This window comes from Pan troglodytes, chromosome 2 (genome assembly GCF_028858775.2).
Source record: "Pan troglodytes isolate AG18354 chromosome 2, NHGRI_mPanTro3-v2.0_pri, whole genome shotgun sequence".
NCBI classification, from domain to species: Eukaryota; Metazoa; Chordata; class Mammalia; order Primates; family Hominidae; genus Pan; species Pan troglodytes.
In genome coordinates this window covers 52,586,937-52,614,833 of record NC_086015.1, presented here as the reverse complement: position 1 = coordinate 52,614,833, position 27,897 = coordinate 52,586,937, and the positions used below count along the sequence as shown (strand labels likewise).

The following is a 27,897-nucleotide window of genomic DNA, read 5'->3' as shown; positions in this document are numbered from 1 at the left end:
CTCTGGGGGACTGGGTGGTAGAATATAAGGGGTCTGGGGGTTCTTGGTAGAAATGTTCAACCTCAAAGAGACCCTATGTCCGCAGCCCCGGCCAGAGCCCTGCCCAGTGTATTGTCCAAAGGTAAGAGTCCCTCATCGAGAGGTGAACAGAGGCTGCACCTGGGGCTAGCCACTCTGACCCACATCTGACATGTCTTTCCCCAGGGCCAGAAGGGGGAACCTGGAGAGATGGTGAGTGCCCCTGCGGGTGGGGAATAGAGAATGGGTTGGGTGTCAGTGGGGCAGGAGAGGTTGGCAGCACAGGTCTCACTGATTACCCTTCCTAGGGCCTGAGAGGACAAGTTGGGCCTCCTGGCGACCCTGGCCTCCCGGTGAGTGTCCCCCACATCTGTCCCTGCACCCTGACTGGCTTATCCCCACCTAACTGCTGTCTTCTTTCAGGGCAGGACCGGTGCTCCCGGCCCCCAGGGGCCCCCTGGAAGTGCCACTGCCAAGGGCGAGAGGGTGAGTGTGGAGACCATCGAGGTTTCTCTGAGGCACTCCTCAAAGCTTTCTCAGGGTTTTTACAAGAGAGAAGGAAGAAGCAGAGTTAGAATCATCGGGAATTCCTAGAAGCCCAGCTGGAGGTTATAAACCACCACAGAGACTTTGGGGGACACTCTGAAATAGAAGGGCCAGTGGGGCCTCTAGCCCCCCTGCAGAGCCTGAGCAGCAGCTCCAAGTCCCAGAGGCAGGGAAGCCCTCTGCCTTGTCACTGCCCTTGTGCCTGGAATTGGGCTCTGTGAAGCTCTGAGGGGCCATTTCTCTGCCTCACTGTTCCACCCCCAATAACACTTGGGGGTCAGTGGGGTAGGCGACCCCTTGTTGATGGGGTGAGGCCCCTCCAGCAAACCAGGGGCCTTGGGGGAGGGTCCCTTCCTGTCCTGACCTCTTCACCTCCTCAGGGCTTCCCTGGAGCAGATGGGCGTCCAGGCAGCCCTGGCCGCCCCGGGAATCCTGGGACCCCTGGAGCCCCTGGCCTAAAGGTGAGCAAGCCTTGTCCTGCAGGTCAGGGTGGGCGCTGCCTGAGTGGGTGGGGTGGCTCCGACTGTTCTGCCTCTGGCCTCCATTTGCAGGGCTCTCCAGGGTTGCCTGGCCCTCGTGGGGACCCGGTAAGGTGCCTTCCCTTCTTTGCTCTCTAAGTGTCTTCCCAGGGTTCTTCCACAGGGTGGGAGCCTGGGGGTGGTGGTGCAGTGCCCACGTTGACATTCGCCTGAGCCCAAGCACCACCCTCTGCTCTGTTTCGTCCTCAGGGAGAGCAAGGACCTCGAGGCCCAAAGGGGGAGCCGGTAGGTGAAGGGGGAAGGGAGGCGGCCAGGATGTCCCAGGGAGGAGCAGGACTGCCCCACACCAGACCCTGTGCAGGGCCTAAGGCGCGAATAGGAATAGCTGGACATGTCTAGGGGCTTCTTCCAGCTCAAGGCCCCTATAGCCTGAATCCTGCCCACTGCTCTCTGTCCTTACAGGGGGCTCCCGGACAAGTCATCGGAGGTGAAGGACCTGGGCTTCCTGGGCGGAAAGGGGACCCTGGACCATCGGTAAGTGCAGGGTATGTGGAGGCAAGTGATGTGTAGTGGGGGGACCAACACGAGGGGGGCGAGAGTGAGGTCTGTGGGGTTGCACCTTATACTTTGTCTCCTCCATCAGGGCCCCCCTGGACCTCGTGGACCATTGGGGGACCCAGGACCCCGTGGCCCCCCAGGGCTTCCTGGAACAGCCATGAAGGTGACAGCCTCATGAGTGCCATGTGATGCAGAGACCTGGTGACCCCATTTGAACCCACATAACCCCTACCAGTTACTCTGGCCCTTGTGACCCTTTGATTACCCCCATCCTCACCATGACGCCTCAGTTCTCCCAAAATCCTTGAAATCCAATTGGACCCCATGACCCTCATCCCTCCTGGTATCTTTGGGAGTGAGGTGTGGCCCAGGGTCATGGGGTCGTCATCTGTTTTCTAGGGTGACAAAGGCGATCGTGGGGAGCGGGTAAGTGAGGGACAGGTTGTGCTAGGGGTGGCTTGGAGTCTGATTCCCCTGTTCATTCCCTGACCTGCTGTTCTCTCCCAGGGTCCCCCTGGACCAGGTGAAGGTGGCATTGCTCCTGGGGAGCCTGGGCTGCCGGTGAGGGGCCTTGAGGCTCTGCTGGGGGCCCTGCTCAGGGGTGTGGGTCTCTCCTGGGGCAGTGGTTGGGTGCTGGGCTTCATAGTTCTTGGCTCATATTTTTACTCACTTCTTCCTAGGGTCTTCCCGGAAGCCCTGGACCCCAAGGCCCCGTTGGCCCCCCTGGAAAGAAAGGAGAAAAAGTAGGAAGGCTGACTTGATGATGTCCCAGTTCTGGGGTGGGAGGCTGCATGCTGGGGTCAGGGCCTCCCTTCGGTCTTCCCACCCGTGTGTTTCTCCTTCAGGGTGACTCTGAGGATGGAGCTCCAGGCCTCCCAGGACAACCTGGGTCTCCGGGTGAGCAGGTGAGTGGAGGGGCCAGGGATTCTGAATATGGTGGGCACAGCTCCAGCCCCTACCTCAATCATCAACCACTGCTCCATCCTCATGCCCAAACCCAAATCTCTGAACCCCCAAATTCATCCCTTCCAGGGCCCACGGGGACCTCCTGGAGCTATTGGCCCCAAAGTGAGTACCAGTTGGGGGATTCAGGTGTGAGGGGAGCTACTCTGGGCTCCCCATGGTGTTAGGGGAGGCTGGAAGATAAGGAGATAAGAGTTCCCTCCAGGTCAGAGGTTGTGGTTTTGGAGGGGGTGGTTGGAGTTTGGGACCCCTTGTCTGGGGTTTGACGTTCAAGCCCCACCACCAACCCTCTCTCTGTCTTTCTCTCACCCTCTCTCTTCAGGGTGACCGGGGCTTTCCAGGGCCCCTGGGTGAGGCTGGAGAGAAGGTAAGTGCAACCTGGGGGGTGCCAAGGGCCCTGGAGGATCTGGGCCCAACTCAGCTCTGACCTCTTCTGTTCCATCAGGGCGAACGTGGACCCCCAGGCCCAGCGGGATCCCGGGTAAACCCACTGGCTGCAATGCTCATACCAGCTGACCTGGCTGTGCCCTTTCTGGTTCTGACTTCTTGCCCTTGACCCCTGCTACCCCTGCTCCTCACCCCTCCTCAATGACCACTTATCCCTGCTGATACAGGCTCTAACCCTCAGCCCCAGGGACCTGGCTTTGAACCTCTGACCCTGCTGAACTGACCTTGATTTTCACTGACCTGGTCTCTGTTCTCCTGCCAAGTCTTACCCCTGCCAACCTAAATCCCAATCTTCCCTGACCCCTCTCCAGCCCCCACCCCAGCCTCTAGCCCTGTCTGTCCATATCCCCCATCCCCACCCACCTGCACAGCTCTTCCCTTCCTCTCCTCCAGGGGCTGCCAGGGGTTGCTGGACGTCCTGGAGCCAAGGGTCCTGAAGTGAGTCTGTGACTGTGGTGGGACCAGGAGTGGGACTTTTGTGTGCCCCTCCCCTTTCCCTTCCCCTCCTGGGCTCACACTTTCTCTACATTCAGGGGCCACCAGGACCCACTGGCCGCCAAGGAGAGAAGGTGGGTCCTCGGCTGGGGGTTGCACTGTCTGGTACTAGGGATGTGGCAGGTGGGACACTGGGATTTTGGGCTCCTAGGTGACTCCCTGACCTGTCCCTGCTCCTATCCTCTCTCCACAGGGGGAGCCTGGTCGCCCTGGGGACCCTGCAGTGGTGGTGAGTGACGGGAGGATGGCGCTCTGAGCACAGCACAGCCCTTGAGCAGTGACCCTCCTATAGAACACTATCTGGGCTGTGATTCCACAGTGCTGGGCCCGTGAGCAGGCTGGGAGCTCTGCGGCTCTCCTTCTGCTAGAACCTGCCCCCAGACTCTTGGCTATGATCCTGTGACCCCAAGACCGCCATGCAGGTCATGAGCTCTTCGTGTCAGTCCATTTTGTATAACCCCTTCCCTGCTGTCAGCGGTGACCCTGTAACTTCTGGGCGGGGACTGAGCTGTATGACTTCCAATTCCATGTGACCTCCATTCCAATGAAGACTTTGGTCATACAACCCCAAGGCAGGGCCAAGCTGTATCTTTCCTGTTTGTTTTCAGGGACCTGCTGTTGCTGGACCCAAAGGAGAAAAGGTAAGCCTGGTATGGGGCAAGGGGAGGTTTCTACAGGGTTGAGGTCTAGGTCATAGGGCCTATCTATGGGACTTGGGGGGTCACAGGACTTGCTGGGTCAGGGGGTTAACTGGAGCCTGGGACTAGCACTGATGGTCTTTGTCACCTCCAGGGAGATGTGGGGCCCGCTGGGCCCAGAGGAGCTACCGGAGTCCAAGGGGAACGGGTAAGTGAAGCGAAGTGTTTAGGGGGCAGTTGGTGAAGGTTGTCTTCCTGACTTCTTATCCTTCCATCCACAGGGCCCACCCGGCTTGGTTCTTCCTGGAGACCCTGGCCCCAAGGGAGACCCTGGAGACCGGGTGAATCAATGTGGGAATGGGGAGTGTGACAGAGGGAGATGAGGTGGTGGGACCCTGACTAAGTCCTGCCCCCCTTCTGTCCCCTTCAGGGTCCCATTGGCCTTACTGGCAGAGCAGGACCCCCAGTGAGTACCCATTACCCTGGGCAACCTCAAGGCTTCTGGGGTCCCCTCCCCTTGAGAACTGCTTACTTCGAGCGTCCTGCATCACCTCCCTCTTGCCTCCTCCACAGGGTGACTCAGGGCCTCCTGGAGAGAAGGGAGACCCTGGGCGGCCTGGCCCCCCAGGACCTGTTGGCCCCCGAGGACGAGATGTAAGAGGCTGGAGTCGGGGGAGTCACGGCGGGTAAGGGAGTAGGGCTGTTGCCAGCATCATGGGGGTTCTTGGAACCAGGGCTGACTCTCATGTTTCACAGGGTGAAGTTGGAGAGAAAGGTGACGAGGGTCCTCCGGTGAGACTCCTTCCCACTGTGGTTTCTGATCCTTTACCCTTGAACTAGGATCCCAGTAGGCTGGTGCTCCACCAGTTCATCCATCCACTCCCTGCCTCCTGTCCAGCTGCTGCTCAGACCCTTCTCTGTCCCCTCTCCCTGAGTGAGTTAGATCCTGACTGCCCTGTGCAGTATGACTTTTCTCTCTATCACCAGGGTGACCCGGGTTTGCCTGGAAAAGCAGGCGAGCGTGGCCTTCGGGTGAGTCTTGGCAGAGAGAAGTAACAGGGGTGATGGGAGGTGGGCATGAAGGTGATAGGAAAGGCTGAGGGGGGTAAGGGGTGATGGGAGGCCCTGCAGGGAGGCATGGGGTGATGGGAACCTCTGATGTGGATTTTGGAGTAATGGGGAACCTGGGGCAGTGTAGCGGGTCATAGGGGCACCTGCAAAATATTGGGACGGTCTGTCTCAGGCCAGCTGCTCTTCTTAGGGGGCACCTGGAGTTCGGGGGCCTGTGGGTGAAAAGGGAGACCAGGGAGATCCTGGAGAGGATGGACGAAATGTGAGTCCCAGCCTATGACTCCTCACCCCAACCTTAACCCTCCAACCAGCCAATTCCCAATACCTGATCCTACCCCCCAACCCTGTAATGCTAAACCCTCCCAATCTTCACTTCCTTTGACCCCTGCACACACGCATCTGAAGGCAACCAACATTCCCATGAGTCCTCAAGGTGCTTCCAAAGCTCTCCCAAACTGCTGCCTACCTTGAGTGGCCCTGACCCCTGCCTTTCTGCAGGGCAGCCCTGGATCATCTGGACCCAAGGGTGACCGTGGGGAGCCGGTGAGTAGGGCTGGTGTCCTGGGCTCAGAAGGGATGGAGGGTCCCCTGGCGCTGCTGCCAGTGTGCCTTCACACAAGGGGTCTGGAGGTCCAGGTGGGAAGCATGGATGGCCACCCATGCCTGCTGGGGGCTGGCATTGGGGTGCTTCGGGTAACTTGGGGGCAGAGTTGAGCCTGGGGCAAACCAGAGCCATGGCCTGGGACCTGAGGGCTCCTATTGACTATAATCATTTCCTTTCCCAGGGTCCCCCAGGACCCCCGGGACGGCTGGTAAGGGCTGCGCTGGGTCTGGTCCTCTGTCATTGTTCTCACTTGCCCCTTTGGCTCCACATCATGTCCCCTCATTCCTTCCACTAACTCCCACTTCCCCCACTGTCCCTCTGAAACCTCCACGGATCCCTGGAGCCCCTCACAGACCCTGTATCCCCTCGCCAACTCCTCTTCCCCTTGTTGAGCCATTCTTCTCACTGGTCATTCCCCCCACAGGTAGACACAGGACCTGGAGCCAGAGAGAAGGTATTAGGGTCTGTGGGTGGAGGGTAAGAAAGACCCCAGTGCCCCTCCCAGCAGGTTCTACCTTGGGCATGGCTTGGCTTCAAGGCTGTTCCTCAGCAAGCTTATCTCTGCCACAGGGAGAGCCTGGGGACCGCGGACAAGAGGGTCCTCGAGGGCCCAAGGGTGATCCTGGCCTCCCTGGAGCCCCTGGGGAAAGGGTGAGTATGATTGGTCCTGGGGGGTGCAGGCATGGGAGGGCCTGCTCTGATTTCTTCCTCCCCTATCCTCAGGGCATTGAAGGGCTTCGGGGACCCCCAGGCCCACAGGTGAGTGATGCACTTTGCCCCGTCTGCCAAGTCCCCATCTTACCCTCACCTCTTATCTGACCCTGTTCCCTCCAGGGGGACCCAGGTGTCCGAGGCCCAGCAGGAGAAAAGGTGAGAGGGTGTGGGGGTTTCTTAGGACATGAGCCTGGGTTATCAAATCCACCTCAGCCTTGGTGGCCTCTTACCACTCTATTTTCCACAGGGTGACCGGGGTCCCCCTGGGCTGGATGGCCGGAGCGGACTGGATGGGAAACCAGGAGCCCCTGGGCCCTCTGGGCCGAATGTGAGTCTTGGTAGTCCTGCCTGGTTGTCCCCTTCCCCTACCCCTTCACATGAGGACCCTAGACCCCAGCCTCATTGGTTGGTCTTGGCCTTGACGAGCTCTAGGGCGAGACCTGTTGTCTGTGTCTTCTCCCAGAGCCCTGCCTGGGTGGGTCATGTTCTTGCCATGCAGGCCTTAGGCTCACAGGGACTAGAGCCCCTGACCCCATGACCATGATGAACTGACTTTGAGTCTCTCCTCAGGGTGCTGCAGGCAAAGCTGGGGACCCAGGGAGAGACGTAAGTGAGGGGAGATGCTGGGACAGAGGGGGCTCGGGGCTGCGTGAGCTCCGACCAGATCATCATAGTCACAGCATCCGAGAGAGTTGGTTGGGGGTCGGTTCAGCCTTGCCTTTGGGAGGGTCTCAGTCCCTGGCACACAGGTTTTAGTAGAATCCCCCTTTCTGACCTTCTTTGCCTTGGGGGTCTTCATAGGCCCTCCAAGTCCTGGGGGTTCTTCCCTTGGGAGTCTCAGCAGGGGCCCCCATCCATGGGATCTGTGCCTGAGGGATCTCAATGGGACCTCTCAGTCCTGGGGGTCTCTACCCTGGAGGGAGATCTTTTGGGGGTCCTCTTAGTCCATGGGGTGTGCCCCAAGGGATATCTCAGAGGCCCTATAAATCTTAACAAAGACTTTTTCCAGGGGCTTCCAGGCCTCCGTGGAGAACAGGGCCTCTCTGGCCCCTCTGGTCCCCCTGGATTACCGGTGAGACCAGACTTTCATGTTACCCCCTTTTCCCCCTTACTACCCTCACCTGATCCCCGACATCCAACCAGTGATCTGTTCCCACAGGGAAAGCCAGGCGAGGATGGCAAACCTGGCCTGAATGGAAAAAACGTGAGTGTGTCCAGGGCAGCTGCGGCGAAACCTGCCAAGAAACGCCAGCACACCTACACAGCCAAGATCTGTAGCAACACATGAGGCACACGTGTAGACACATGCATCCTGGCCCAGACATACAGATGCATCCAGAAACATAGTTTTTTTTTTTTTGAGATGGAGTTTCGCTCTTGTTGCCCAGGTTGGAGTGCAGTGGCACGATCTCAGCTCACTGCAACCTTCGACTCCCGGGTTCAAGTGATTCTCCTGCCTCAACCTCCTGAGTAACTGGGATTACAGGCATGCGCCACCATGCCTGGCTAATTTTGTATTTTTAGTAGAGATGGGGTTTCTCCATGTTGGTCAGGCTGATCACAAACTGACCTCAGGTGATCCGCCCGCCTCGGCCTCCTAAAGTGCTGGGATTACAGGCGTGAGCCATTGCGCCAGGCCTGGAAACATAGTTCTATATGCACACACAGGCAGCCTCACAGACACATAGGGAGTTAGGTGAATGGGCCAATTTATGCCAGGATGGGCTGACACATGCCCAGATAACCCACAGCCATAGGCACAGGTGAAGAGCCACAGACAGGTTGACAGGCACAAACACACTGGTGTGTAGCCACATTTGGGGCACTTAGAGACATGTTGATACCCAGACACTTCCACCCAGACTCATGTGCTAAGACATGGACCCAAGACCGTATGTGGACCTGTGTTGAGACATGGTGAGACACACATGGATGGCTCTGACCTGTGACATGTGCTAGGACATGCTGGCCCATGACTTTATATGGTCACCCACACGCTTATGGTCATACACATTGAGCTACACACAAGAGTTGCAGACAGATGCCAAGACACATGGCTCTCAAGGCATGTATAAGCCCATGCTCTTTGGAGACATGTATAAGCCCATGCCCATATGCAGACATGGGCCAAGATGTGCAAACAGACCAGGACACACAGACCCATGGGTACATGTACTAAGACACACATGGATATGCACACACCCAGGACATGTGGACGATCACCAACCCAGAGATGCATAAATGTGGAGCTACCTCTAGAGAGCCAGAGTCAAAGGACATGTGTGCAGTTGCCTGTTGGGGTGAGCAGGCCTATGCAGGCACACCCTTAGACATGTAGCAGCTCACTCAGACGGCCACAGGCCATGCTCCAAGACACACACAACCATGGAGCTACAGGCACAGAAATACAGTCACAGTCATCTGAAATCTAGCAAGGTAGTGTCTTGCAGCCAGACACCAGTGAATGTTTGCACTGATGTGAGTCCTCTGCCCACAGGGAGAACCTGGGGACCCTGGAGAAGACGGGAGGAAGGTAAAGTCCCCCACCTGGGGTCTCTCTGGTCTCTGCTTGGAGCCATGCCTGAAGCATCCTTGTCTTCCTTAGGGAGAGAAAGGAGATTCAGGCGCCTCTGGGAGAGAAGTGAGTATTGGAGTTTTCTGCAACCTCTGACCCCTGACCCTGACTCTGGGGGAATATGACTCCACTCTTTTCTGAGGTCTCAGGGTGCTGATGCTGGCTGCATCCTTCACAGGGTCGTGATGGCCCCAAGGGTGAGCGTGGAGCTCCTGGTATCCTTGGACCCCAGGGGCCTCCAGGCCTCCCAGGGCCAGTGGGCCCTCCTGGCCAGGTGAGTGTCCTGGGTCATTCTGGGACTTTAGAGCATTAGAAGCCATGATGTTTCAATGGGCAACCCTCCTGGGAAGCCATGGGCCTTTGTGACCCCTTTGTGTTCTGCCGTATCTCAGGGTTTTCCTGGTGTCCCAGGAGGCACGGGCCCCAAGGTGAGTGCGGATGTTGGGTAGGGGGCGTGGTGAGGGGGCTGACCAGGCTGGGGGCCATTTCCCCACCTGGTCATTCTTGTTTTCAGGGTGACCGTGGGGAGACTGGATCCAAAGGGGAGCAGGTGAGGCCCCCACCTTTTCCACATGCCCAGGTAGCCACAGCACCCACATGTGCACATGCACGCCCATAGGCTGGTTCCTAGCAGTTTGTCTTCATCTCTCCAGGGCCTCCCTGGAGAGCGTGGCCTGCGAGGAGAGCCTGGAAGTGTGCCGGTGAGCCAGGCTTGGGATGTCCCCTTGACTCTGTTTTGCATGCCCATTGGGGCCACCTTGCCATCCCCTTCCCCTTGCCATGAGGCTCCATAGGTTCTGTGCTGTGTGTTCAGTGCCCTGCCCCATTGGGGTTCTTGTAGCCCACACTCAAGGGAACTTGGGCAGTGGGGACACACCAGAAAGGGGCTCCCAGGGGTCTCCAGCCATGCCTCAACCAAGTGCTAAAGGGTGCTCTGGGCAAGAGGCCTAGGGAAAAGGGTGTGAAGGTGCTTTCCTGAGGCCGTGTGGGGCAGAAGGCAGGAGCTTCTCTGTCATGGGCAGCCCTTCACCCAGACTTTGTCCCCAGAATGTGGATCGGTTGCTGGAAACTGCTGGCATCAAGGTGGGTTGTTTAGGGGCTGGGGGTAGGGACAAGTGGGGGCCCTTGGGGCTAGTGGTGCCCACAGGCATAGGGGCTGCGGCGACGCACCCCGCTCCTCTGACCTCTCGCTGTCCCTCAGGCGTCTGCCCTGCGGGAGATCGTGGAGACCTGGGATGAGAGCTCTGGTAGCTTCCTGCCTGTGCCCGAACGGCGTCGAGGCCCCAAGGGGGACTCAGGCGAACAGGGCCCCCCAGGCAAGGAGGTGAGCAGAAGTGGCTCAGTGGGTTGTGCCCCGTGGAGTGGGGTGTAGCTGTACAGCCACCAGCATTCTCTCTTCCACTCCTGCAGGGCCCCATCGGCTTTCCTGGAGAACGCGGGCTGAAGGGCGACCGTGGAGACCCTGGCCCTCAGGGGCCACCTGGTCTGGCCCTTGGGGAGAGGGGCCCCCCCGGACCTTCCGGCCTTGCCGGGGAGCCTGGAAAGCCTGGTATTCCCGGGCTCCCAGGCAGGGCTGGGGGTGTGGGAGAGGCAGGAAGGCCAGGAGAGAGGGTGAGGCTGGAGGCTGGCCAGGAGAGTGAGGGAAGAGGGGTTGGGAGGGGTGGGACCCCCCATGGGCTTGGCCCTCACCCGCTATTTGCATTTCAGGGAGAACGGGGAGAGAAAGGAGAACGTGGAGAACAGGTGGGCTGCGATGGGCTTTGTGGGGCAGGCTGTCTGGAGGCTGTGCTGGGGCTGCCACCCCATTTTCTTGTTTCCTGCAGGGCAGAGATGGCCCTCCTGGACTCCCTGGAACCCCTGGGCCCCCCGGACCCCCTGGCCCCAAGGTGATCACCCCATCCCTGCCTTAGTCCTGTGACTAGTGACCAGGAAGCCACCCTTAGCTTGGTCCCCAGAAATATGGTAGTGTGTGCCATAACCCTGGAATTTCTGACCCTATAACCCTCTGTGATCCTGAGATCTGTGATGACCCCCCCATGCCTCTATGACAGAGACATCTCTCCCCTGTGACCTTGTGTTTGTAGGTGTCTGTGGATGAGCCAGGTCCTGGACTCTCTGGAGAACAGGGACCCCCTGGACTCAAGGGTGCTAAGGTCAGTGTGTGGAATCAGCTCGGGGCCACCCTCTGCCATGGCACTAGGGACTGACTTGACATCTCATCCCCACAGGGGGAGCCGGGCAGCGATGGTGACCAAGGTCCCAAAGGAGACAGGGTGAGGCCTCTCTCCACCCTTCCATAGAGTCCCCCTCCTTTCTGGGGCCACACTAGAGGTGGTGTGCATATGCACCTGGGCACGTGGCAGGGACTGGGGGCTCAGGGCACGACAGACACTCTGCCTTCAGGGTGTGCCAGGCATCAAAGGAGACCGGGGAGAGCCTGGACCGAGGGGTCAGGACGGCAACCCGGTAAGTCCTTGCCCAACAGCCACACATGTGCAAGAAGGTGGCTCTCACATGTATTGTCCTGTGTGCAGGGCTGGGGTCTGTACTGCCTGGGACTGTCTGGGTCCTGACTCTGTCTAGGGGGATGGTGGGTGGAGGGGAAGTTGGAACTGGGAAACTAAGGCCTTAAACCTGTTCTCTGCAGGGTCTACCAGGAGAGCGTGGTGTGGCTGGGCCTGAAGGGAAGCCGGTGAGTGGTGGCTGAAGCACCTGGCCCCAGGCTCCGGACCCTCCGCTAGGTGCTGCTGCTGCTGTGTGTGTGCATGTCTGTGTGTGTGTGTTTGTGTGTACCTGTGTCTGTGTGCCTGTGTGTGCCTGCTTGTGTGTGCCTGTGTCTGTGTGTGCCTGTCTGTGTGTGCCTGTGTGTGCCTGTGTCTGTGTGTGGTTGTATGTGGATGTGTGTGTGCAGGCCCGTGTGTGCTATCTATGAGAGGCAGTCCATGGGTAGGTATTATCTGTGACTGGAAAGGGTGAGGTATGGAAATTGACCCCCAAGGAAAAAGCCCCCAGAGGTTGGGAACAGGCCCAAGTGAGGCCCAGATTGAGGCTCATCAGTGCCCTCTCTATGTAGGGTCTGCAGGGTCCAAGAGGCCCCCCTGGCCCAGTGGTGAGTACCCAAGAACCTTCACCTGTCTTGCCCCCATCCTGTGCCCTGCCCCAGTGACCAGTACTGCCTCAGTTTCCTTGGTGGGGTGAGGCTAACTCCCCCTCATCAGACTCTTTTTCGCCACAACAGGGTGGTCATGGAGACCCTGGACCACCTGGTGCCCCGGTGAGTGACCAGGGAACACTGCCTGATGAGGGTCTGGAAGGGCTGGGATAGGCATTGGCCACAGCTGATGAGCCAGGCCTTCTCTGTGTTAATCCCTGAGCCCTGTTCCCTGCCCTTGACCCTTTTCTCTAGGGTCTTGCTGGCCCTGCAGGACCCCAAGGACCTTCTGGCCTGAAGGTGAGTCTAGGTGTGTGGATGGGAGAAGGAGGCTCCTTCAAGCTGTGTCCATGCCTGGGGTAGTGTGCGCCAACCTCCTGGGCTGTCATCTCCTGCAATGAGGCTGAGTTCCAGGAGCCCTGACCACGTGGGCTCTGCTCATGCAGTCTCTGGGTTGTTTGCAGGGGGAGCCTGGAGAGACAGGACCTCCAGGACGGGTGAGTGGCCTAGCTCACAGGTTAGGGTCATAGGGAGATGGGTGGGGTTGGCATTGCCCTGAACTTTCTCTTCCTCCAGGGCCTGACTGGACCTACTGGAGCTGTGGGACTTCCTGGACCCCCCGGCCCTTCAGGCCTTGTGGTGAGTGAGTCCCTGTGGCCCCTGTAGGGACACCGTGTTTTCACTCCTTGGGGCCCATGTTCTCTCATATCGTCCTGTGTCCATTGTCACCCTGACATCCGACTTGTTCTCCGTCAGGGTCCACAGGGGTCTCCAGGTTTGCCTGGACAAGTGGTGAGTTCTGGGGGTCAAGGGTTGGGCTCCAGGGGTCAAGGGTCGACAGGCAGCCCTGACAGAGCTCTTCCCTCTCAGGGGGAGACAGGGAAGCCGGGAGCCCCAGGTCGAGATGGTGCCAGTGGAAAAGATGGAGACAGAGGGAGCCCTGGTGTGCCAGTATGTGTTCTGGGGGCAGCTCGCTAGGGTGTGGTGCCCAGCTGTGGGCCTGAAATATGAGGAGTGGGGCAGCAGGGGTGGTGGTGGAGAGGCACTGAGTTCCTCACGCTGCTCTGCCATAGGGGTCACCAGGTCTGCCCGGCCCTGTCGGACCTAAAGGAGAACCTGGCCCCACGGGGGCCCCTGGACAGGTGATCTTTGACCCTGACTTCCACCCCCTGCAGCTACTCCTCTGCCTCACCCACAAGCCTGTTTCCAAATGCCATGGGGGTGGCAGGGTGGGGGCGGGGGAGGAGGAGGAAACTCACTAGCATTCCCCACAGGCTGTGGTCGGGCTCCCTGGAGCAAAGGGAGAGAAGGTGAGTGTGTGTGGGGCTGCCAGTGAGGGGGGGTCAACTGGTGGGGGCCAAGGAATCCCACTGACCTCTCCCCCTTACCAGGGAGCCCCTGGAGGCCTTGCTGGAGACCTGGTGGGTGAGCCGGTAAGTAGGGAACTTCTGACAGCAGACGTTCTGGGGGTCCTGTCTCTCCAGTGGCCTAACTTCTGACCTTCGACCCATAGTTTACCCACCCTCATGACCCTCAGCTTTCATAGTAGACCGCATATTTAAGCTCTGGCCCCATGCCTCCCTCTGGAGTCTCATCTTTCTGTGACTGATGCCTGTGTTGCCTCCTGACCTCTGTCAACAGGGAGCCAAAGGTGACCGAGGACTGCCAGGGCCGCGAGGCGAGAAGGTGAGGTGGGTTGGCCCTGGGGCCTGAGTACTGAGCAGAGAAGGCTCAGTACAGACACCCCTCACCTGCCATTCTGTGCAGGGTGAAGCTGGCCGTGCAGGGGAGCCCGGAGACCCTGGGGAAGATGTGAGTCCGGGGCCTAGGCAAGGGCGAGCCTGGCCTGAGGAGTGTGATGGCGGGCATAAGGGGCCACTCTTGGGCCGGGGCACATGTCTGAGTCCCTGAGTCGGGCTGCATGTCCCAACATCCAGGAGCCTGCTCTCTGGATCACAGGGAGCCACACACTGTCGGCTTCCACACTCTGAGCTCTGGGGGCCCTGTCTTGGCTTCTGTGTGCCCATCCTTGGTCTGTTCCTCACCACATCTGGGCACACGTGTGCTCTGGTCTGATCTCCCAGATCCCAGGACACACCTGAGTTCTTGTGAACCTCTCCTTGGTCCTGTGTTTACAATCCTCCTTTCCCCTGCCCCTGGCTGCCAGCGTTCAGCCTGTGGCCATGCCTGCTCTACCCGGGAGTGGACGTGTTGGGGTTCCCCTCTGAGCGCCCGTGTGTCCGCACTCACGTCTGTGGAGCCAGATGTCTGCACTCGCGTGTGAGCTCCCTGTGCCTGTGCCATGCCTGAATTCCCACCTGTCTATGGTCGTATCTGAGCATCCCTCTGTCTGTGCTGTCCTGAGATAGGCCATGGTCATGTCTGAGCTCCTGTGAGCCAATTCGTGGTCGCATGTCTGAGTTCCCATGTGTTCATGGTCACATCAGAGCTCCCCTGGGAATATTTTCAGCCCGTGTCTGAACTCTGTGCTCACGTTCCTACCCTCTCAAATGCTGTTTGCTGGGTTTTCTTAGGGTCAGAAAGGGGCTCCAGGACCCAAAGGTTTCAAGGTATGTGTACCCAGAAGGGTCCCTGCTGGGGTCCTGGTCGTGAGACTCCCTGAGCTTGATCCGATGCCTCTTTTCCTCAAAGGGTGACCCAGGAGTCGGGGTCCCGGGCTCCCCTGGGCCTCCTGGCCCTCCAGGTGTGAAGGTAAGTCAATGCCCCATCACCAGTTGTCGGGGCAGCAGGCCGGGCAGCCACTGGAGGTAGGAGGAAGAGGGAGTTCTGATGAGAGTCCTGGGAGGGGTCCTGCATTGACCATTCCCTCCCTTTGCTGTTTTTATTTCAGGGAGATCTGGGCCTCCCTGGCCCCCCCGGTGCTCCTGGTGTTGTTGGGTTCCCGGGTCAGACAGGCCCTCGAGGAGAGATGGGTCAGCCAGGCCCTAGTGGAGAGCGGGTGAGGGGCTGGGAACAGCATGTAGGGGCATGGTGAATCCATGGTGGGTGAGGAGGGGGCCCTGTCTTGGGGGTTCCCAGTCTTGAGGGGGCAGAGGGTAGGAGGGTTCCCAAGTCACTCTCTGCCTCTCTTGCCCCATTTTTCTGGTAGGGTCTGGCAGGCCCCCCAGGGAGAGAAGGAATCCCAGGCCCCCTGGGGCCACCTGGACCACCGGGGTCAGTGGTGAGTAGAGGTGCCCTAAAGCCCCACGTATTTGATTTCCTGTCCTCGTGAGGACTTAGGATGGGGGCCGGGCCACATTGTGGGGTGTTGGGGGAGGCGCTTTGAGAGCCACAGGACCCTCACCTCACTCTGACCTACAGGGACCACCTGGGGCCTCTGGACTCAAAGGAGACAAGGTAGGTGGGACAAGTGCTGCTGACTCTCTCTTGTGCCCTGGTCACCCCCTCCAGCCTCCACTGACCTCCCATGACCCTGCGTCCCCCACTGATTCCCCTCACTGATCCCCGGTGTTCTGCTGGTCTCCAGGGAGACCCTGGAGCAGGGCTGCCTGGGCCCCGAGGCGAGCGTGGGGAGCCAGGCATCCGGGTACGTATGTCCTACTCCACAGCCGAACTCCCTTCATCCCAGCTCTTGCCTCTGATTTCCAACCTCTGAGTCAATGAACCTAATGTCACCATCCAGGGTGAAGATGGCCGCCCCGGCCAGGAGGGACCCCGAGGACTCACGGTGGGTCCCGCTGGGGAAAGTGACAGTGCTGTGACTTCAGTCCCCTGCCTGTGCCCTTTGTACCCCAGGACTCTCTGCCATCCTCCCTAGCCCTCTGGCCCTCCTCGTCTACCCCTGTCCCCTTTGTCTGGTCCCCACTGTTTCCCTCCTCCCCCTGATCCTCCTCCGTCCTCCACTGCCCTGGTTCCTGTAGCTCACGGTCACCTTCTCTCACACAGGGGCCCCCTGGCAGCAGGGGAGAGCGTGGGGAGAAGGTAGGAACGTGGGGAAGGTCCTGGCATGAGTGGGGGGGGGTGAGTGGATCTTGTATGATATTAGAATTCAGGCGCGGGGCCTCCCCAGTTTGGGCGGGACTCACACTCTTTTGCCCAATAGGGTGATGTTGGGAGTGCAGGACTAAAGGGTGACAAGGTGAGTGTGGGCATGGGGAGGGCAGGGCAGGGGCCAGGGTGCTCCCGACTCCTCTGATTCCTCCCTGCCCCCTCAGGGAGACTCGGCCGTGATCCTGGGGCCTCCAGGGCCACGGGGTGCCAAGGGGGACATGGTGAGTGGGCCCACGTGTGGACTGGGTCTCCCCTGGGTGCGAGAGGGACCCCGTGGGGCTGGCCCAGGGCATCTGAGAGCTCAAACTCCCAGAGGGTGAGGGACCTTCAGCCCCTTACCGTGACTTCTTACCCAAACCAACCCAGGGTGAACGAGGGCCTCGGGGCTTGGATGGTGACAAAGGACCTCGGGGAGACAATGGGGACCCTGGTGACAAGGTACAGGGAAGAGGGTGGTGTACTCTCTGTGGGGTCCTGTGGCTGTGGTGGTTCCACAGCATCTGTGAGGGCAGGAGGGGAGGACAGGAGGAGGCTTTCTGGGGTTCAGGGGGAAGGGGTTCTGTGGCTGACTATGGAGTGGCCGAGAGGAGGGGCTCTAGGGAGGGCTCAAGGCCTTGGTGTGAGGTTAGGAGAGCTCTGTGGACCGGCCCTATGAAGGGGCCCTATAGGGACAGGAAAGGGGCTCCGTGGGTGTCCCCATCTGAAGGTGCTTCAGATGGGATGAGGAACCCAGTGATAAGAAGGCGGGGCAAGGGTCTGGAATCCTTGGGGTGAGAAATGAGCCAGTCTGTGGACTACAGCCCCCAGTTCCACCCGCTATGGCACAGGCTGGGAGGGTGTGCTGCTAGGGCCGTTCAGGAGTGACTCGAGCTCTGCCCCAGCTGGCGGGCTCGTTGTATTCTAAGCCCCCAGCCTGATGTGGTCCTGACTGAATCCCTCTCCTGGTCACTCCCACAGGGCAGCAAGGGAGAGCCTGGTGACAAGGGCTCAGCCGGGTTGCCAGGACTGCGTGGACTCCCGGGACCCCAGGCAAGTCCTGCCCCAGGCCCAGGCCCAGGCCCAGGTCCAGAGCCAGCATCACACACACACATATCCTGGGGGTCCTCTAAGTGCTGGGGGTTCTGGCTCCCTTGCTGCTGGCCCCATGTGTGTTCACCCGGGATCTGTGTGTGGCCTGGGCCCCGGCCGCTGAGCATCTGAGTGGCCACACATGCAGCGGATGGGCCAGTGTTGGGGACAGTCCCACTGAAGAGCTCCCCCATCTGTGTTTCTCACAGGGTCAACCTGGTGCAGCAGGGATCCCTGGTGACCCGGTAAGATGCCCCTGCTCCCACAGGGGCCCCCTGACCCCAGAGGGCCCCCGTCACCATGGTGGTCCCACCAGTGTGGTAGCTTTTGACCTTATAGTGACCCAGTGCTCTCATGGTGTCCTCATGTCACCCAGCGTCCCCCACCTCCACAGTAGCCGCCTATGATGGTGTCCCCTGCCTATGGTGACCCTTGTCCCCATGGCAAGCCCCAGTGGCTCTGGCCTCCAGAGGTGACTCCCACCCCATGGTGTTCCCTACCCACTATCCAGGGCGATTCTCTTTGGTCCCTCACTGACCTCCTCTGACCTCACATGGACCCTCTCCCTGCTAGGGATCCCCAGGAAAGGATGGAGTGCCTGGTATCCGAGGAGAAAAAGGAGACGTTGGCTTCATGGGTCCCCGGGGCCTCAAGGTAGGAAAGAAACAAGATTGGTTTTTTTCTGGTCAGGAAGGCCTAATGTTGAAGGGCGAGGGACCTGGGGTCAGATATTAGGGCACTGGGTCAGAGGCTGGAGTAGCTGAGGCCTGTTTGGAGAGTTGGTTTCAGGGTGAAGGGGGTCAGAGAGTGAGGTGTCTGGGAATCACTTCTTCATCTGCTTTTCTCCCTCAGGGTGAACGGGGAGTGAAGGGAGCCTGTGGCCTTGATGGAGAGAAGGGAGACAAGGTACAGAGGGGCTGGGGGCTGGGGGGCTACGTGGCCTGGGGCCTAAGGCTCACCCCACTGCCTGATGCCTGCAGGGAGAAGCTGGTCCCCCAGGCCGCCCCGGGCTGGCAGGACACAAAGGAGAGATGGTGAGTGTGGGCACGCTCAGAATGAGGGGGCCACGGGTGGACGGGGGCCAAGTTCATGTCTTTTTTTCTCCAGGGGGAGCCTGGTGTGCCGGGCCAGTCGGGGGCCCCTGGCAAGGAGGGCCTGATCGGTCCCAAGGTACAGGGTCTGTGGACAGTGGACATGACAGGGAGTCAGGATGGGGCAGGGAAGCTCATGGTCGGGTCATGGGGGTGTAGGGACAAGGAAGGCTGTAGAGGGTTGGGACTTTGGGGGCTGAAGTGGGGCTGGTCTCGAGGTGTCAAGGTGGGTTGGGGTCACAGTGGAGTTAGGATGAAAGCATGGGAGGTGGAGGGGGCATGTGCATCAGGGCAGGGGGCTATAGTGGAGTTGGAGTCATGGAGATCACATCTGGTTGGCTCACAGGTGCTTGGGTTACAGAAGGTTTGGGCATTAGGCCAGGGAGCTCATGGGAGTTCAGGGAGGTTCCAGAGCTGAGGGAGGTCAGGGCAGAAGGTTTCTCATGCTTCTTCTGTTCCCAGGGTGACCGAGGCTTTGACGGGCAGCCAGGCCCCAAGGGTGACCAGGGCGAGAAAGGGGAGCGGGTGAGTTGAAGCCATGGTCATGGTGAATTGAGGGGAGCGTGCACTTTGGGAGAGGGTCCATCTTTGGGGCCTCTGATTACTGACTCTGTCCTATATCTCCCCAGGGAACCCCAGGAATTAGGGGCTTCCCAGGCCCCAGTGGAAATGATGGCTCTGCTGGTCCCCCAGGGCCACCTGGCAGTGTTGGTCCCAGAGGCCCCGAAGGACTTCAGGGCCAGAAGGTAAGGGGCCCCAGCTCTGACTCCTGATCCCTGAACCTTCCCTACCCTTCCAACCTCATAACCATCTTCCAGCCTGCCTGCCCCAACCTCTGAAGCTGTGGCCCCCAACCTGCCTGACTCCTGATCCCCACTGCCTCTGACCCTGCTCACTTGGTCCCTGTGTCTGACAGGGTGAGCGAGGTCCCCCTGGAGAGAGAGTGGTGGGGGATCCTGGGGCCCCTGGAGCTCCTGGCGAGAGAGGGGAGCAGGTGAGTAGGGATTCCAAGGCTTGGGTCAGAGATCGGGGTGACTTCTGTTGTCCCTGAGGTCAGAGGTCACAGCCTGGTCCCATCTGTTGCACACAGGGGCGGCCAGGGCCTGCTGGTCCTCGAGGCGAGAAGGGAGAAGCTGCACTGACGGTGAGTGTGGGCCTGGATGGGCCTGGGAGGGCCTGGGTGGGCCTGGGTGGGCTGGGGCCCTACCTCCCTCACCCAGCACCCTGACCCCTGGGCCCTGGCTCCATGCAGTCTCACCATAGTCCCTGCATTATGTGCCCTATGTCCTTCCTGTGGGCCATGGGTTCTTTATGGTCCCCGTGGTCTTCTGCTCCCAGGAGGATGACATCCGGGGCTTTGTGCGCCAAGAGATGAGTCAGCACTGTGGTGAGTGGTGCCCAGCCCGCAGTCTCCCACTCCACCCCAGCATCCTAGGCAAGGGCAGGCAGGCCCCTAGAACTTACAGGGCAAGCAGTCAAGAAGATGGGGGGATGGATGGATACACAGAAGGACACATGTGCTGCAGGACTGACACATGACATGTGTCCCCAGTGGAGGGAGACACACAGGCAGATGAGGATTGCCATGCAGTGCTCTCAGATGTCCAGCTTGGCTGTGTGGGGAGTGGGATGATGGTGGGAGCAGAGCTGGTCCCCTTGGGCCTGACCTGGACCCGGTGGGAGGGGCATCAGAGTGAAGCTGTCTCTTCCCGTCTCTGTCTGCACCACCTGCCTGTTTCTGTGTCTGGCCTGCTTCTGTCTCTTGCCTTTTGTTGGCCTGTTCCCAACTTCCCTCTCCTCTGCCTTCTTCTCTTTTTCCATCTCTCTATCTACCTCCCACCCTCTCTCTTCCTCTCTCTCCTGTCTGTTACCCTCTCCTGCTATCTCTTTGTGTATCTCTACCCCTCTGCCTGTGTGTCTCTGTCTGTCTCTCCATCTTCACATCCTTCTCTCTGTCATTGTCTCTCTATCCCTCTCTGCCCCCTCTAGCCTGCCAGGGCCAGTTCATCGCATCTGGATCACGTGAGTAGTTTTCTACTCCCGGAACTTTCTTCACCCCAGGCCCTGCCCTGCCTATCAACTGGGGTCCTCTCAGGGGGGTTGGCTGGGATGGCTGCCCATGGTGACTTCAGGGCCCTGAGGCCCCTGCTCTTGGCTCCAGGACCCCTCCCTAGTTATGCTGCAGACACTGCCGGCTCCCAGCTCCATGCTGTGCCTGTGCTCCGCGTCTCTCATGCAGAGGAGGAAGGTGAGGACAGCTGAACCCGTGGGGCAGCTATGGGTGGGGCCGAGACACGCACATGGGTGTCCATGAATGCAGGGCACACGCCAAGCACATAGGGTCTGCATGCAGGGCACACGCATGGGCACTGTGTGCACACAGTGGAAATCAGTGCTGCCCACCTTGCCCCGGGGCCAGCAGCCACTGCTCCCAGCACACCCTGCCCTACCTGCAGAGCGGGTACCCCCTGAGGATGATGAGTACTCTGAATACTCCAAGTATTCCGTGGAGGAGTACCAGGACCCTGAAGCTCCTTGGGATAGTGATGGTGAGAATGGGGGGCTGCGCCCAGCGGGGTCTGGGGAGGGGCAGGCAGAGCTGAGCCCTGCTGACCTCCCCCTGACCTTTCAACCCTCTCTGATTCCCACAAACCCTGCTGACTTGACCCCATTGGCCCAGACCCCTGTTCCCTGCCACTGGATGAGGGCTCCTGCACTGCCTACACCCTGCGCTGGTACCATCGGGCTGTGACAGGCAGCACAGAGGCCTGTCACCCTTTTGTCTATGGTGGCTGTGGAGGGAATGCCAACCGTTTTGGGACCCGTGAGGCCTGCGAGCGCCGCTGCCCACCCCGGGTGGTCCAGAGCCAGGGGACAGGTATGGGCTGAGCCCCCACAGTGGGGAACTGGGCACTGAGCCTGCCTGGATCGGGTTCTGGGGGAGGAGTCCTTGGGCCAGGGTTCCAGGTCAGGGTCCTGGAGGAGACACACCCTCACAGTAGGGGACCTGGGGCAGACGCCCAGACCAAAGAGCTGAATATAGAGCCCCAGCCGTGGAGCCCCCAGTAGGGTCCCCTTCCATGTTCCCTCCTTTAAAGACCTAAGTATGGACCCCTCTGAGGTCAGAGCTCCCACTTCCTGTTGTAGCCTCCGCTCCCTCCCCTTGGGTGCCTCTGCCTGAGCTTCTCTGGGGAAGGTCAGATGGCTGACGACCGTTTCCAACCTGTCCTCACCAGGTACTGCCCAGGACTGAGGCCCAGATAATGAGCTGAGATTCAGCGTCCCCTGGAGGAGTCGGGGACTCAGCAGAACCCCACTGTCCCTCCCCTTGGTGCTAGAGGCTTGTGTGCATGTGAGCGTGCGTGTGCACGTCCGTTATTTCAATGACTTGGTCCCGTGGGTCTAGCCTTCCCCCCTGTGGACAAACCCCCATTGTGGCTCCTGCCACCCTGGCAGATGACTCACTGTGGGGGGTGGCTGTGGGCAGTGAGCGGATGTGACTGGTGTCTGACCCGCCCCTTGACCCAAGCCTGTGATGACATGGTGCTGATTCTGGGGGGCATTAAAGCTGCTGTTTTAAAAGGCTCCTGTTGTGACTGTTTGGGAAGATGGGGGGTGTCAAGGGGGAAGGTTTTCCTTGGGGGGTTGGTATTATTCTGCATGGGTACAGAGTCCCTCTGCCCAGTCCTGGTCACTGTCTTGTGATTCTCAGTCCCCAACTTGTCCCCGGAAAAGAGTAGATAGGGTGGGGGCTAAGGACATGTCTCCACTGCCCCCCGGGAGGGATGAGTCATAGGTGGGGGGCTGCCTCATGCCAGGAAGCATGTACCAGCTCCCACCCCAGGGGGCTGAGGGAGATAAATGGGCCCTGAAGCGGGGTAGAGGGTCAGACCACAGGACAGTAGTGCCTGGCCCCAGCCCCAGGCAGCCACAGCAGGCTGCCTTACCCCAGAAGCAGCTGGTGGCAGTAGGACTGGGTTGGGTCGGGATGGGAAGGGTCTTGGAGGTTGAGTGGATGTGGGGTTTGGCTTTATGGAGGGCTTGGACCCAGGGGACTCTGGGATCTCTGGCTGCTTTTCTGCCTCTGAGATCCGATTCCTGCCCTTCTGTTTCCTGGATCAGCTGCAAGCTCTCCTGCTGAGAACCGCCTGCCCTCCTGTGGACTCTGTGTTTCTGTCTGAATCTTTCTTTCCATCATGCTGTCTGTCTCTGGGATGGTTTCTGTCTGTCTTTTTCTTCTAGTCTCCATTTTGCTCTGCCTCCATCTCCTTCATCTCCCTCTCTTGCTGTCTCTCTGTCTCTGGATTTCTTTGTTTCTTTTTTTCTGTCTTGCTTTCTGCCTCTTTGTCTCATTCTGGCTCTCCTCTTGTCTCCCCTTCTCTGTCTCTGGCCTGGCCTGGCCTCTCTAACCCCTTTCTCGGTGTCTTCCTCTCTCTCCATCCCCCACTCTGTCACTCTGCCCTTGCCATCTGTCTCTGTTCATGGACCCCAGTTGACCAGAGCCCCTGCCCTGAGCCCATTTTCTCCTTGCAGCCTGACCTCACGATGACCAGGTTTGCTCTGCTGTTGCTGATGGTCCTGATGTTGGGCAGAGTCCTGGTTGTCCCAGTGACCCCTATCCCAACCTTCCAGCTCCGCCCTCAGAATTCTCCCCAGACCACTCCCTGACCTGCGGCCTCAGAGAGCCCCTCAGCTGCTCCCACATGGCCGTGGGCTGCCCAGAGCCACCGCAGCCCCACCCGCCACCCTGGCTCGCGCATTGTCCTATCGCTGGATGTCCCCATCGGCCTCTTGCAGATCTTACTGGAGCAAGCCCGGGCCAGGGCTGCCAGGGAGCAGGCCACCACCAACGCCCGCATCCTGGCCCGTGTCGGCCGCTGCTGAGCCTGAGAGAGGGGGTCACAGTGATAGGGCCACCCTGGATGGGAAGACCTGGAGGGCAGCCACACAGCTGGACGGATGCTGCCACATCTGGGCATACAGTGTCTGGACGCTGCCACATCTGGGCATACAGTGTCTGGACACTGCCACATGGAGCCACTGCCATGCAGGTCATATCAGATCTGAGTGCCCCACAGAGTCACAGTGTGTCTGGACAGCCTGGACATTGGACATTGCTAAGTCGGGTCACTGCCACATGGAGTCTTGCCATGCCTGTGTGCCCCACAGACCTAATATATGTCCGGACAGCTTGGATGCTGCCACGTAAGGTCACTGCTGTGGCGAGTCTTGCTATGTCTGGGTGCCCCATAGTCACAGAACACCTGGACACTGCCACATGCAGTCATCATCATGTTACTTTCAGGAGCCTCAACACGAGAGCTCAACACTGCCTCCGACCAGTCCCTCTGAGGCCCACAGGTCTGTCATCCCATAGGCCACCACACAGAGAAATGCTGGCTGAGGGTCACTTGCTTGCTCTGTGCCCCATGAGGCAGCACCTGCCCCAGATGGACGGGGCTGTGAGGGGTGTCTCCAGGCACAAAGGCCCGAACACAGGAAGCCTGTGACCATGGCAGCCTTGTCTTATGGGCGCATATGTGCGTGTGTGGCTGAGTCTCTGACAGCTGTGAGTGTGTGTGAGCAGGGTAAAGGTACGTGAGGGGTCTGAGAGGAGTGGGTGCTTGTCCCCCAAACCTGCATGAAGCAAGAACAACTCCTGGCCAGGCCCTGTCCTCCCCACGTACCCCTGCATCCCCAGCCTCGACCCAGGGACATGCAGGGCTCACAGAAGACAGGGCTCAGGCTGCCGGAGCTCCAACCAAACTCTGTCCCACTTCACGCATGGACTGTCCTGGGCAAAGGTGTTCACCTTTCCGAGCCTCGGTTTCCTTATCTGTAAAGCAAAGCGACACCAGCAAGCCTGTGAGCATTGTGTATATAGCAGACATGGAGGTCCTGCAGCAGGAGGTGCTCAATAAACACAAAGCGACTGAAGGATGGGATGTGCGAGAATCCCAGTGGTGTGCACCCAGGCCGCGACACATGGTGGGTGAGTCATACCTGGCTTCTCTGCCTTCCTCCCTAGCTCCCCGGTTAACTGACCTGGTCCCTTGGTTTGGAAGGACTAGGTTTTGCCTGATTTCACAGCCCAACTCCATTGCTGGGCCAGAGACAGAACTGACTTTCCGGGCAGTGTGGACGGGCTTGCCCGCAGAGGGGGCAGGCACTCTGGGCTGTGCAGACAACTCTAGGTGGACATGAAGGCAGACGCTGGGTGGCATGGGCAGCTCTGGCGGGAGAGGGAGACTGTACTGGCCAGAGCGTGGCCGGCTGACTGGAGTGGGGGCACTGGCGCTGCCCTCACAGTTGTAAGCAGCCCTGTGGGGGCGGGCCTAGGGTGGGCTGGGGAGGCGGGGCTGCAGGAGCCACAGGAGTCGCTTCTCTCTCTTCAGAGTGCTAGGCGGGGTTACCCCACTCTGGAGCTGCAGGGGGCAGTGGCCCTGGCCAGTTTGGTTGCAGGATGGACAGAGGCTCGTTAGGAGGCAGCTCCCTGACCGACCTGGGGCCGGGGAGCAGCAGGCAGGGTAGGCACGGGACAGCGTGGGGAGGGTGGAGGGTTAGGGAAAGACCTGGATGAAGTCAGGGTGGTGCTGGAGGGGTGCGAGAGTGTTGGGGGGTCTCTCCTGGTTTAGGGGTGCTCTGAGGGGCATTCATCTGTCAGTGGCCCGAAGGAGGGGGAAAACTGTCGCCCTGCAAGGGAGAGGGGGCTGGGCCAAGGGGGAACTATAAATAGTGTCTTCCTCCAGCCCAGGGGGAGGGACCGCCAGCTGGAGCTGCCCAGGCCCTCCTGCTCTGCTCTTTGCTGGCCTCCAAGGGATCATGTTTGTCCAGGTTTCCTCTTGGGGTCACACCAGTTTGGGGAAGTCTAGAGGCTCATTTAGGATGGGTTTCACATGATGTGGCTTTAGCCCTTAAACCAGCACTTCTAGGGTGTCTGCTGTGTGCCCTGTGCCAGTCCTGAGCTTCTCTGAACACCTGCTGTGTACTCAGTTTGGTCATGAACCTCTCTGAACCCTTTCTGTGTGCCCTTGCTGGTCCTGAATCCCTAAGCACCTACTGTACGCCCTGTGGCAGGCTGGAAGGAGGAAGTGCAGATCAGGGTTCCCAGGCTGCTTGGTGACATGGTTCTATAACCTGAAGTTAGAACCTCACACTCCTTGTGAGCCCTGGGCCCAGGGAGACACAGGGGACAATCCTTTGCTGGAAATGGCCAGAGGAAGCTGGAATTCCTGGAAACTCCTGAACCTCCCAGTGGACAGCAGGGCTGGGGGTGGAGAGATATATGTGGGAAGGGAGGCAGCAGAGAGCAGCAGGCCCCACTGCAGCCTGCCTGTCTCTGCACATGCTGGGGTGCAGGACTTGTGAGTGTGTGTGCATCTGTGTGTGCATGTGCAGCTGTGCTAGTGTCTCTGTGTGCATCAGTGTGTGGGCCTGTGTGGCATGCACTGAAACCCCTGGGTCTTTATGCTGCAAAGGGTGGTTTGTGGGCCAGATGTGGTGGCTAACGGCTATAAACCCAGGGCTTTGGGAGGTTGAGGCGGGAGGATCGCTTGAGGCCAGGAGTTCAAGGCTGCAGTGAGCCATGATTGCACTATGTGCTCCAGGCTGGGTAACAGGAGCGAGACTGTGTGTGTGTGTGTGTGTGTGTGTGTGTGTGTGTGTGTGTGTGTGGTGGGATGGTTTGGCAGTTCTGTCAGGGCTGGCCAGTAGATACAGGGACTGGGAAGAGTTTGAGCTTTGAGAACTGGCCACCACATGGCTTCTAGGCTGGGACACTGGGAGGAAATCCAGTGGTCAGTGCAGAGGGCACCCTGGGAGCCAACCAGGGTCAGGCCAGCCAGGTTCATGGTGGGCAGAGGCTGAGCAGAACATGTTCACACATGTGTGTACAGACATCCCAGCATACTTCCCACGCCTGGGACAGAACAGCTGGCTCACTTTGGGATATACTGAGGAGGAAAAAGCCATGAGGGCCAGGGATTCTACCGGGCATCCGCTGATGCTGAGAGAGCAGACACTGGGACAGCATCTCCATGGAGAGGACACGGGGGAGTGGGAGCACACATGTGAAGGTGGACTGTGCGATTCCACTGTAGTGTGGCAGGCAAGGTCTGGAAGGCTGGGGGTTGAGCTGAGTCCATGCTGCACTGTGGACTCGCTTTGTGATCTTGGACCCTTCTCCCTCTTCCTGACCCTCAGTTTCCCACCTGACAAACAGGGCCATGGGAGGGGAGATGGAGAATATCCTCAGAGCAGATGTGGACGGTGGCCTTCGGGGGGAACCCCAGGCATCTCCTGATGTTGACCTGTGGCCTTCCAGCTGGACATAGGGCCTTGAAGGAGGGTGCCTGGGTCAGCCACGGGTAGACTTTCTGGGGAAGAGAGGAAGGTGCAGAGCTGTTGCATTTCCTGGGAACCAGGCTCATCCTCGTGTGAGGATGCCTTCCCAGAGATAGCCCTGGCCCCCTGCCCAGGCCAGCTGTCCTCTACCCCCAGCCCTTGATTAGCATCCCAGGAGGTCTGGGAAGAGAATGGACAGGCCGGAGGAGGTGCTGGGTGTCTGTAGATATCAGAGGAGATAGCTTTTGCAATGAGTGCTGCGGGATAGACAGGGTGTGGGCATGTGGTAATGAGGTCTCAGAGGCCACGGTGGCCCCAAGATGGCCTTGGCAGTGGCCAGAAGACAAGAGGGCTGGCTGTGTCACGAACAGAATGAGTGGCTTTGGAGAAGTAGGGAGCAGGTCACGAGGGGCACCCAGCTCATCAGGAGCCGCCCATGGATGTGCTCAGATCTGCTGGGACTGGGGTGGAGGAATAAGCGGGTAGATACCGCAAAAGGAGGATGAGGAAGGAGGAAGTTGTTGACCCTGCCTGGGGCAGGGTGTTCCCAGGGCAAGCAGCTAGAGCTGGTTTGGGGGAGGGTCCAGATGGGCTTCCAGCATGTGGACCTTCGGAATCTTCAGTTCCTATGAAGTGGGCAAGACATCTGTGTCAGTCATCTTAAGGGTCCTTGCCAAGCTTTAAAGAGCTGGGTGGACTTGGACTGATCCAAGGCAGGGCTGTGGCAGGGAGGGCATGGGAGTGGGTGCTACACCTATAGCCCACGAGGCCAGTCTTGTTGCCAGTCCCATGCCCTCAACACCTGGCTCCTGGCTGGGTACACACTGGGCAGAGAGAACCTGAGGATGCAGGGCACCTGCCAGGGGTGTTGTGGATGACATCGCTAGAGGGCAGTGTGGCTCAGGTTGAAGCCGTGTTGGTGGGGGCTGGGGCAGAGAGTGTACAAAGCTTGGAGAGGCGGGGCTGGGGATCCCGAGGAGGCGGGAAACTGCAGGAGTCCGGTGGGGGCCAAACAAGAAAGTGAGCCAGGGGTTTACGAACTTCTGGATCTCTCCCTTGTTCCTTGTCCCCAGTGCATTTTCAAAGACAAGAGGGAGATACAAATATAGTAAAAGGCAACCATAA

General features: G+C 59.4%; 2 protein-coding genes and 1 non-coding gene across 10 annotated transcripts in view; all 3 read left to right on the top strand.

The window, feature by feature from the left end:
* Positions 1-22,013, top strand: part of COL7A1 (collagen type VII alpha 1 chain) — a 34,888-nt gene extending 12,875 nt beyond the window's left edge. For 3 of the 8 annotated variants that reach the window (XM_054681823.2, XM_054681822.2, XM_054681824.2), the window contains 91 exons: positions 86-121; positions 205-231; positions 327-371; positions 442-504; positions 945-1,025; positions 1,116-1,151; positions 1,293-1,328; positions 1,506-1,577; positions 1,687-1,764; positions 2,001-2,027; positions 2,109-2,162; positions 2,282-2,344; positions 2,447-2,506; positions 2,634-2,669; positions 2,887-2,931; positions 3,010-3,045; positions 3,405-3,449; positions 3,545-3,580; positions 3,700-3,735; positions 4,115-4,147; positions 4,299-4,352; positions 4,426-4,485; positions 4,575-4,610; positions 4,718-4,798; positions 4,901-4,936; positions 5,132-5,176; positions 5,406-5,477; positions 5,714-5,758; positions 6,001-6,027; positions 6,244-6,273; positions 6,390-6,470; positions 6,543-6,578; positions 6,654-6,689; positions 6,781-6,861; positions 7,104-7,139; positions 7,543-7,605; positions 7,693-7,737; positions 9,031-9,066; positions 9,139-9,174; positions 9,287-9,382; positions 9,501-9,536; positions 9,623-9,658; positions 9,762-9,809; positions 10,156-10,191; positions 10,310-10,432; positions 10,519-10,719; positions 10,816-10,851; positions 10,932-10,994; positions 11,193-11,261; positions 11,337-11,381; positions 11,512-11,574; positions 11,756-11,800; positions 12,182-12,217; positions 12,347-12,382; positions 12,515-12,559; positions 12,724-12,756; positions 12,836-12,898; positions 13,016-13,051; positions 13,130-13,210; positions 13,333-13,401; positions 13,534-13,569; positions 13,651-13,692; positions 13,901-13,945; positions 14,027-14,071; positions 14,794-14,829; positions 14,912-14,971; positions 15,111-15,218; positions 15,369-15,440; positions 15,581-15,616; positions 15,747-15,806; positions 15,903-15,947; positions 16,166-16,201; positions 16,323-16,358; positions 16,435-16,491; positions 16,637-16,708; positions 17,228-17,299; positions 17,548-17,583; positions 17,912-17,992; positions 18,191-18,244; positions 18,319-18,372; positions 18,446-18,508; positions 18,892-18,954; positions 19,059-19,175; positions 19,346-19,423; positions 19,520-19,573; positions 19,768-19,816; positions 20,419-20,451; positions 20,591-20,677; positions 20,886-20,978; positions 21,110-21,307; positions 21,666-22,013. In XM_054681823.2, the coding sequence (XP_054537798.1) occupies positions 86-121; positions 205-231; positions 327-371; positions 442-504; positions 945-1,025; positions 1,116-1,151; positions 1,293-1,328; positions 1,506-1,577; positions 1,687-1,764; positions 2,001-2,027; positions 2,109-2,162; positions 2,282-2,344; positions 2,447-2,506; positions 2,634-2,669; positions 2,887-2,931; positions 3,010-3,045; positions 3,405-3,449; positions 3,545-3,580; positions 3,700-3,735; positions 4,115-4,147; positions 4,299-4,352; positions 4,426-4,485; positions 4,575-4,610; positions 4,718-4,798; positions 4,901-4,936; positions 5,132-5,176; positions 5,406-5,477; positions 5,714-5,758; positions 6,001-6,027; positions 6,244-6,273; positions 6,390-6,470; positions 6,543-6,578; positions 6,654-6,689; positions 6,781-6,861; positions 7,104-7,139; positions 7,543-7,605; positions 7,693-7,737; positions 9,031-9,066; positions 9,139-9,174; positions 9,287-9,382; positions 9,501-9,536; positions 9,623-9,658; positions 9,762-9,809; positions 10,156-10,191; positions 10,310-10,432; positions 10,519-10,719; positions 10,816-10,851; positions 10,932-10,994; positions 11,193-11,261; positions 11,337-11,381; positions 11,512-11,574; positions 11,756-11,800; positions 12,182-12,217; positions 12,347-12,382; positions 12,515-12,559; positions 12,724-12,756; positions 12,836-12,898; positions 13,016-13,051; positions 13,130-13,210; positions 13,333-13,401; positions 13,534-13,569; positions 13,651-13,692; positions 13,901-13,945; positions 14,027-14,071; positions 14,794-14,829; positions 14,912-14,971; positions 15,111-15,218; positions 15,369-15,440; positions 15,581-15,616; positions 15,747-15,806; positions 15,903-15,947; positions 16,166-16,201; positions 16,323-16,358; positions 16,435-16,491; positions 16,637-16,708; positions 17,228-17,299; positions 17,548-17,583; positions 17,912-17,992; positions 18,191-18,244; positions 18,319-18,372; positions 18,446-18,508; positions 18,892-18,954; positions 19,059-19,175; positions 19,346-19,423; positions 19,520-19,573; positions 19,768-19,816; positions 20,419-20,451; positions 20,591-20,677; positions 20,886-20,978; positions 21,110-21,307; positions 21,666-21,682 (5,112 nt within the window). In that variant the 3' untranslated portion in view covers positions 21,683-22,013. Of the gene's footprint in view, positions 1-85; positions 122-204; positions 232-326; positions 372-441; positions 505-944; positions 1,026-1,115; positions 1,152-1,292; positions 1,329-1,505; positions 1,578-1,686; positions 1,765-2,000; positions 2,028-2,108; positions 2,163-2,281; positions 2,345-2,446; positions 2,507-2,633; positions 2,670-2,886; positions 2,932-3,009; positions 3,046-3,404; positions 3,450-3,544; positions 3,581-3,699; positions 3,736-4,114; positions 4,148-4,298; positions 4,353-4,425; positions 4,486-4,574; positions 4,611-4,717; positions 4,799-4,900; positions 4,937-5,131; positions 5,177-5,405; positions 5,478-5,713; positions 5,759-6,000; positions 6,028-6,243; positions 6,274-6,389; positions 6,471-6,542; positions 6,579-6,653; positions 6,690-6,780; positions 6,862-7,103; positions 7,140-7,542; positions 7,606-7,692; positions 7,738-9,030; positions 9,067-9,138; positions 9,175-9,286; positions 9,383-9,500; positions 9,537-9,622; positions 9,659-9,761; positions 9,810-10,155; positions 10,192-10,309; positions 10,433-10,518; positions 10,720-10,815; positions 10,852-10,931; positions 10,995-11,192; positions 11,262-11,336; positions 11,382-11,511; positions 11,575-11,755; positions 11,801-12,181; positions 12,218-12,346; positions 12,383-12,514; positions 12,560-12,723; positions 12,757-12,835; positions 12,899-13,015; positions 13,052-13,129; positions 13,211-13,332; positions 13,402-13,533; positions 13,570-13,650; positions 13,693-13,900; positions 13,946-14,026; positions 14,072-14,426; positions 14,540-14,793; positions 14,830-14,911; positions 14,972-15,110; positions 15,219-15,368; positions 15,441-15,580; positions 15,617-15,746; positions 15,807-15,902; positions 15,948-16,165; positions 16,202-16,322; positions 16,359-16,434; positions 16,492-16,636; positions 16,709-17,227; positions 17,300-17,547; positions 17,584-17,849; positions 17,993-18,190; positions 18,245-18,318; positions 18,373-18,445; positions 18,509-18,891; positions 18,955-19,058; positions 19,176-19,345; positions 19,424-19,519; positions 19,574-19,767; positions 19,817-20,418; positions 20,452-20,590; positions 20,678-20,851; positions 20,979-21,109; positions 21,308-21,665 lie in introns of those variants that run through there. The other 5 variants (XR_008547255.2, XR_008547256.2, XM_054681825.2 and 2 more) reach the window with 5 other exon arrangements.
* On the top strand, positions 7,081-7,156 carry MIR711 (microRNA mir-711). The gene has a single exon (NR_036043.1). It is a non-coding gene; the product is annotated as a microRNA mir-711 (primary transcript).
* A 73-nt stretch (positions 22,014-22,086) lies between the features above and the next one.
* UCN2 (urocortin 2) lies at positions 22,087-27,689 on the top strand. Its single transcript, XM_054681834.1, is given in 1 exon segment — positions 22,087-27,689. A coding segment is annotated over 1 exon segment (339 nt). The 5' UTR covers positions 22,087-22,974; the 3' UTR covers positions 23,314-27,689.
* The last annotated feature ends 208 nt before the right edge of the window (positions 27,690-27,897 follow it).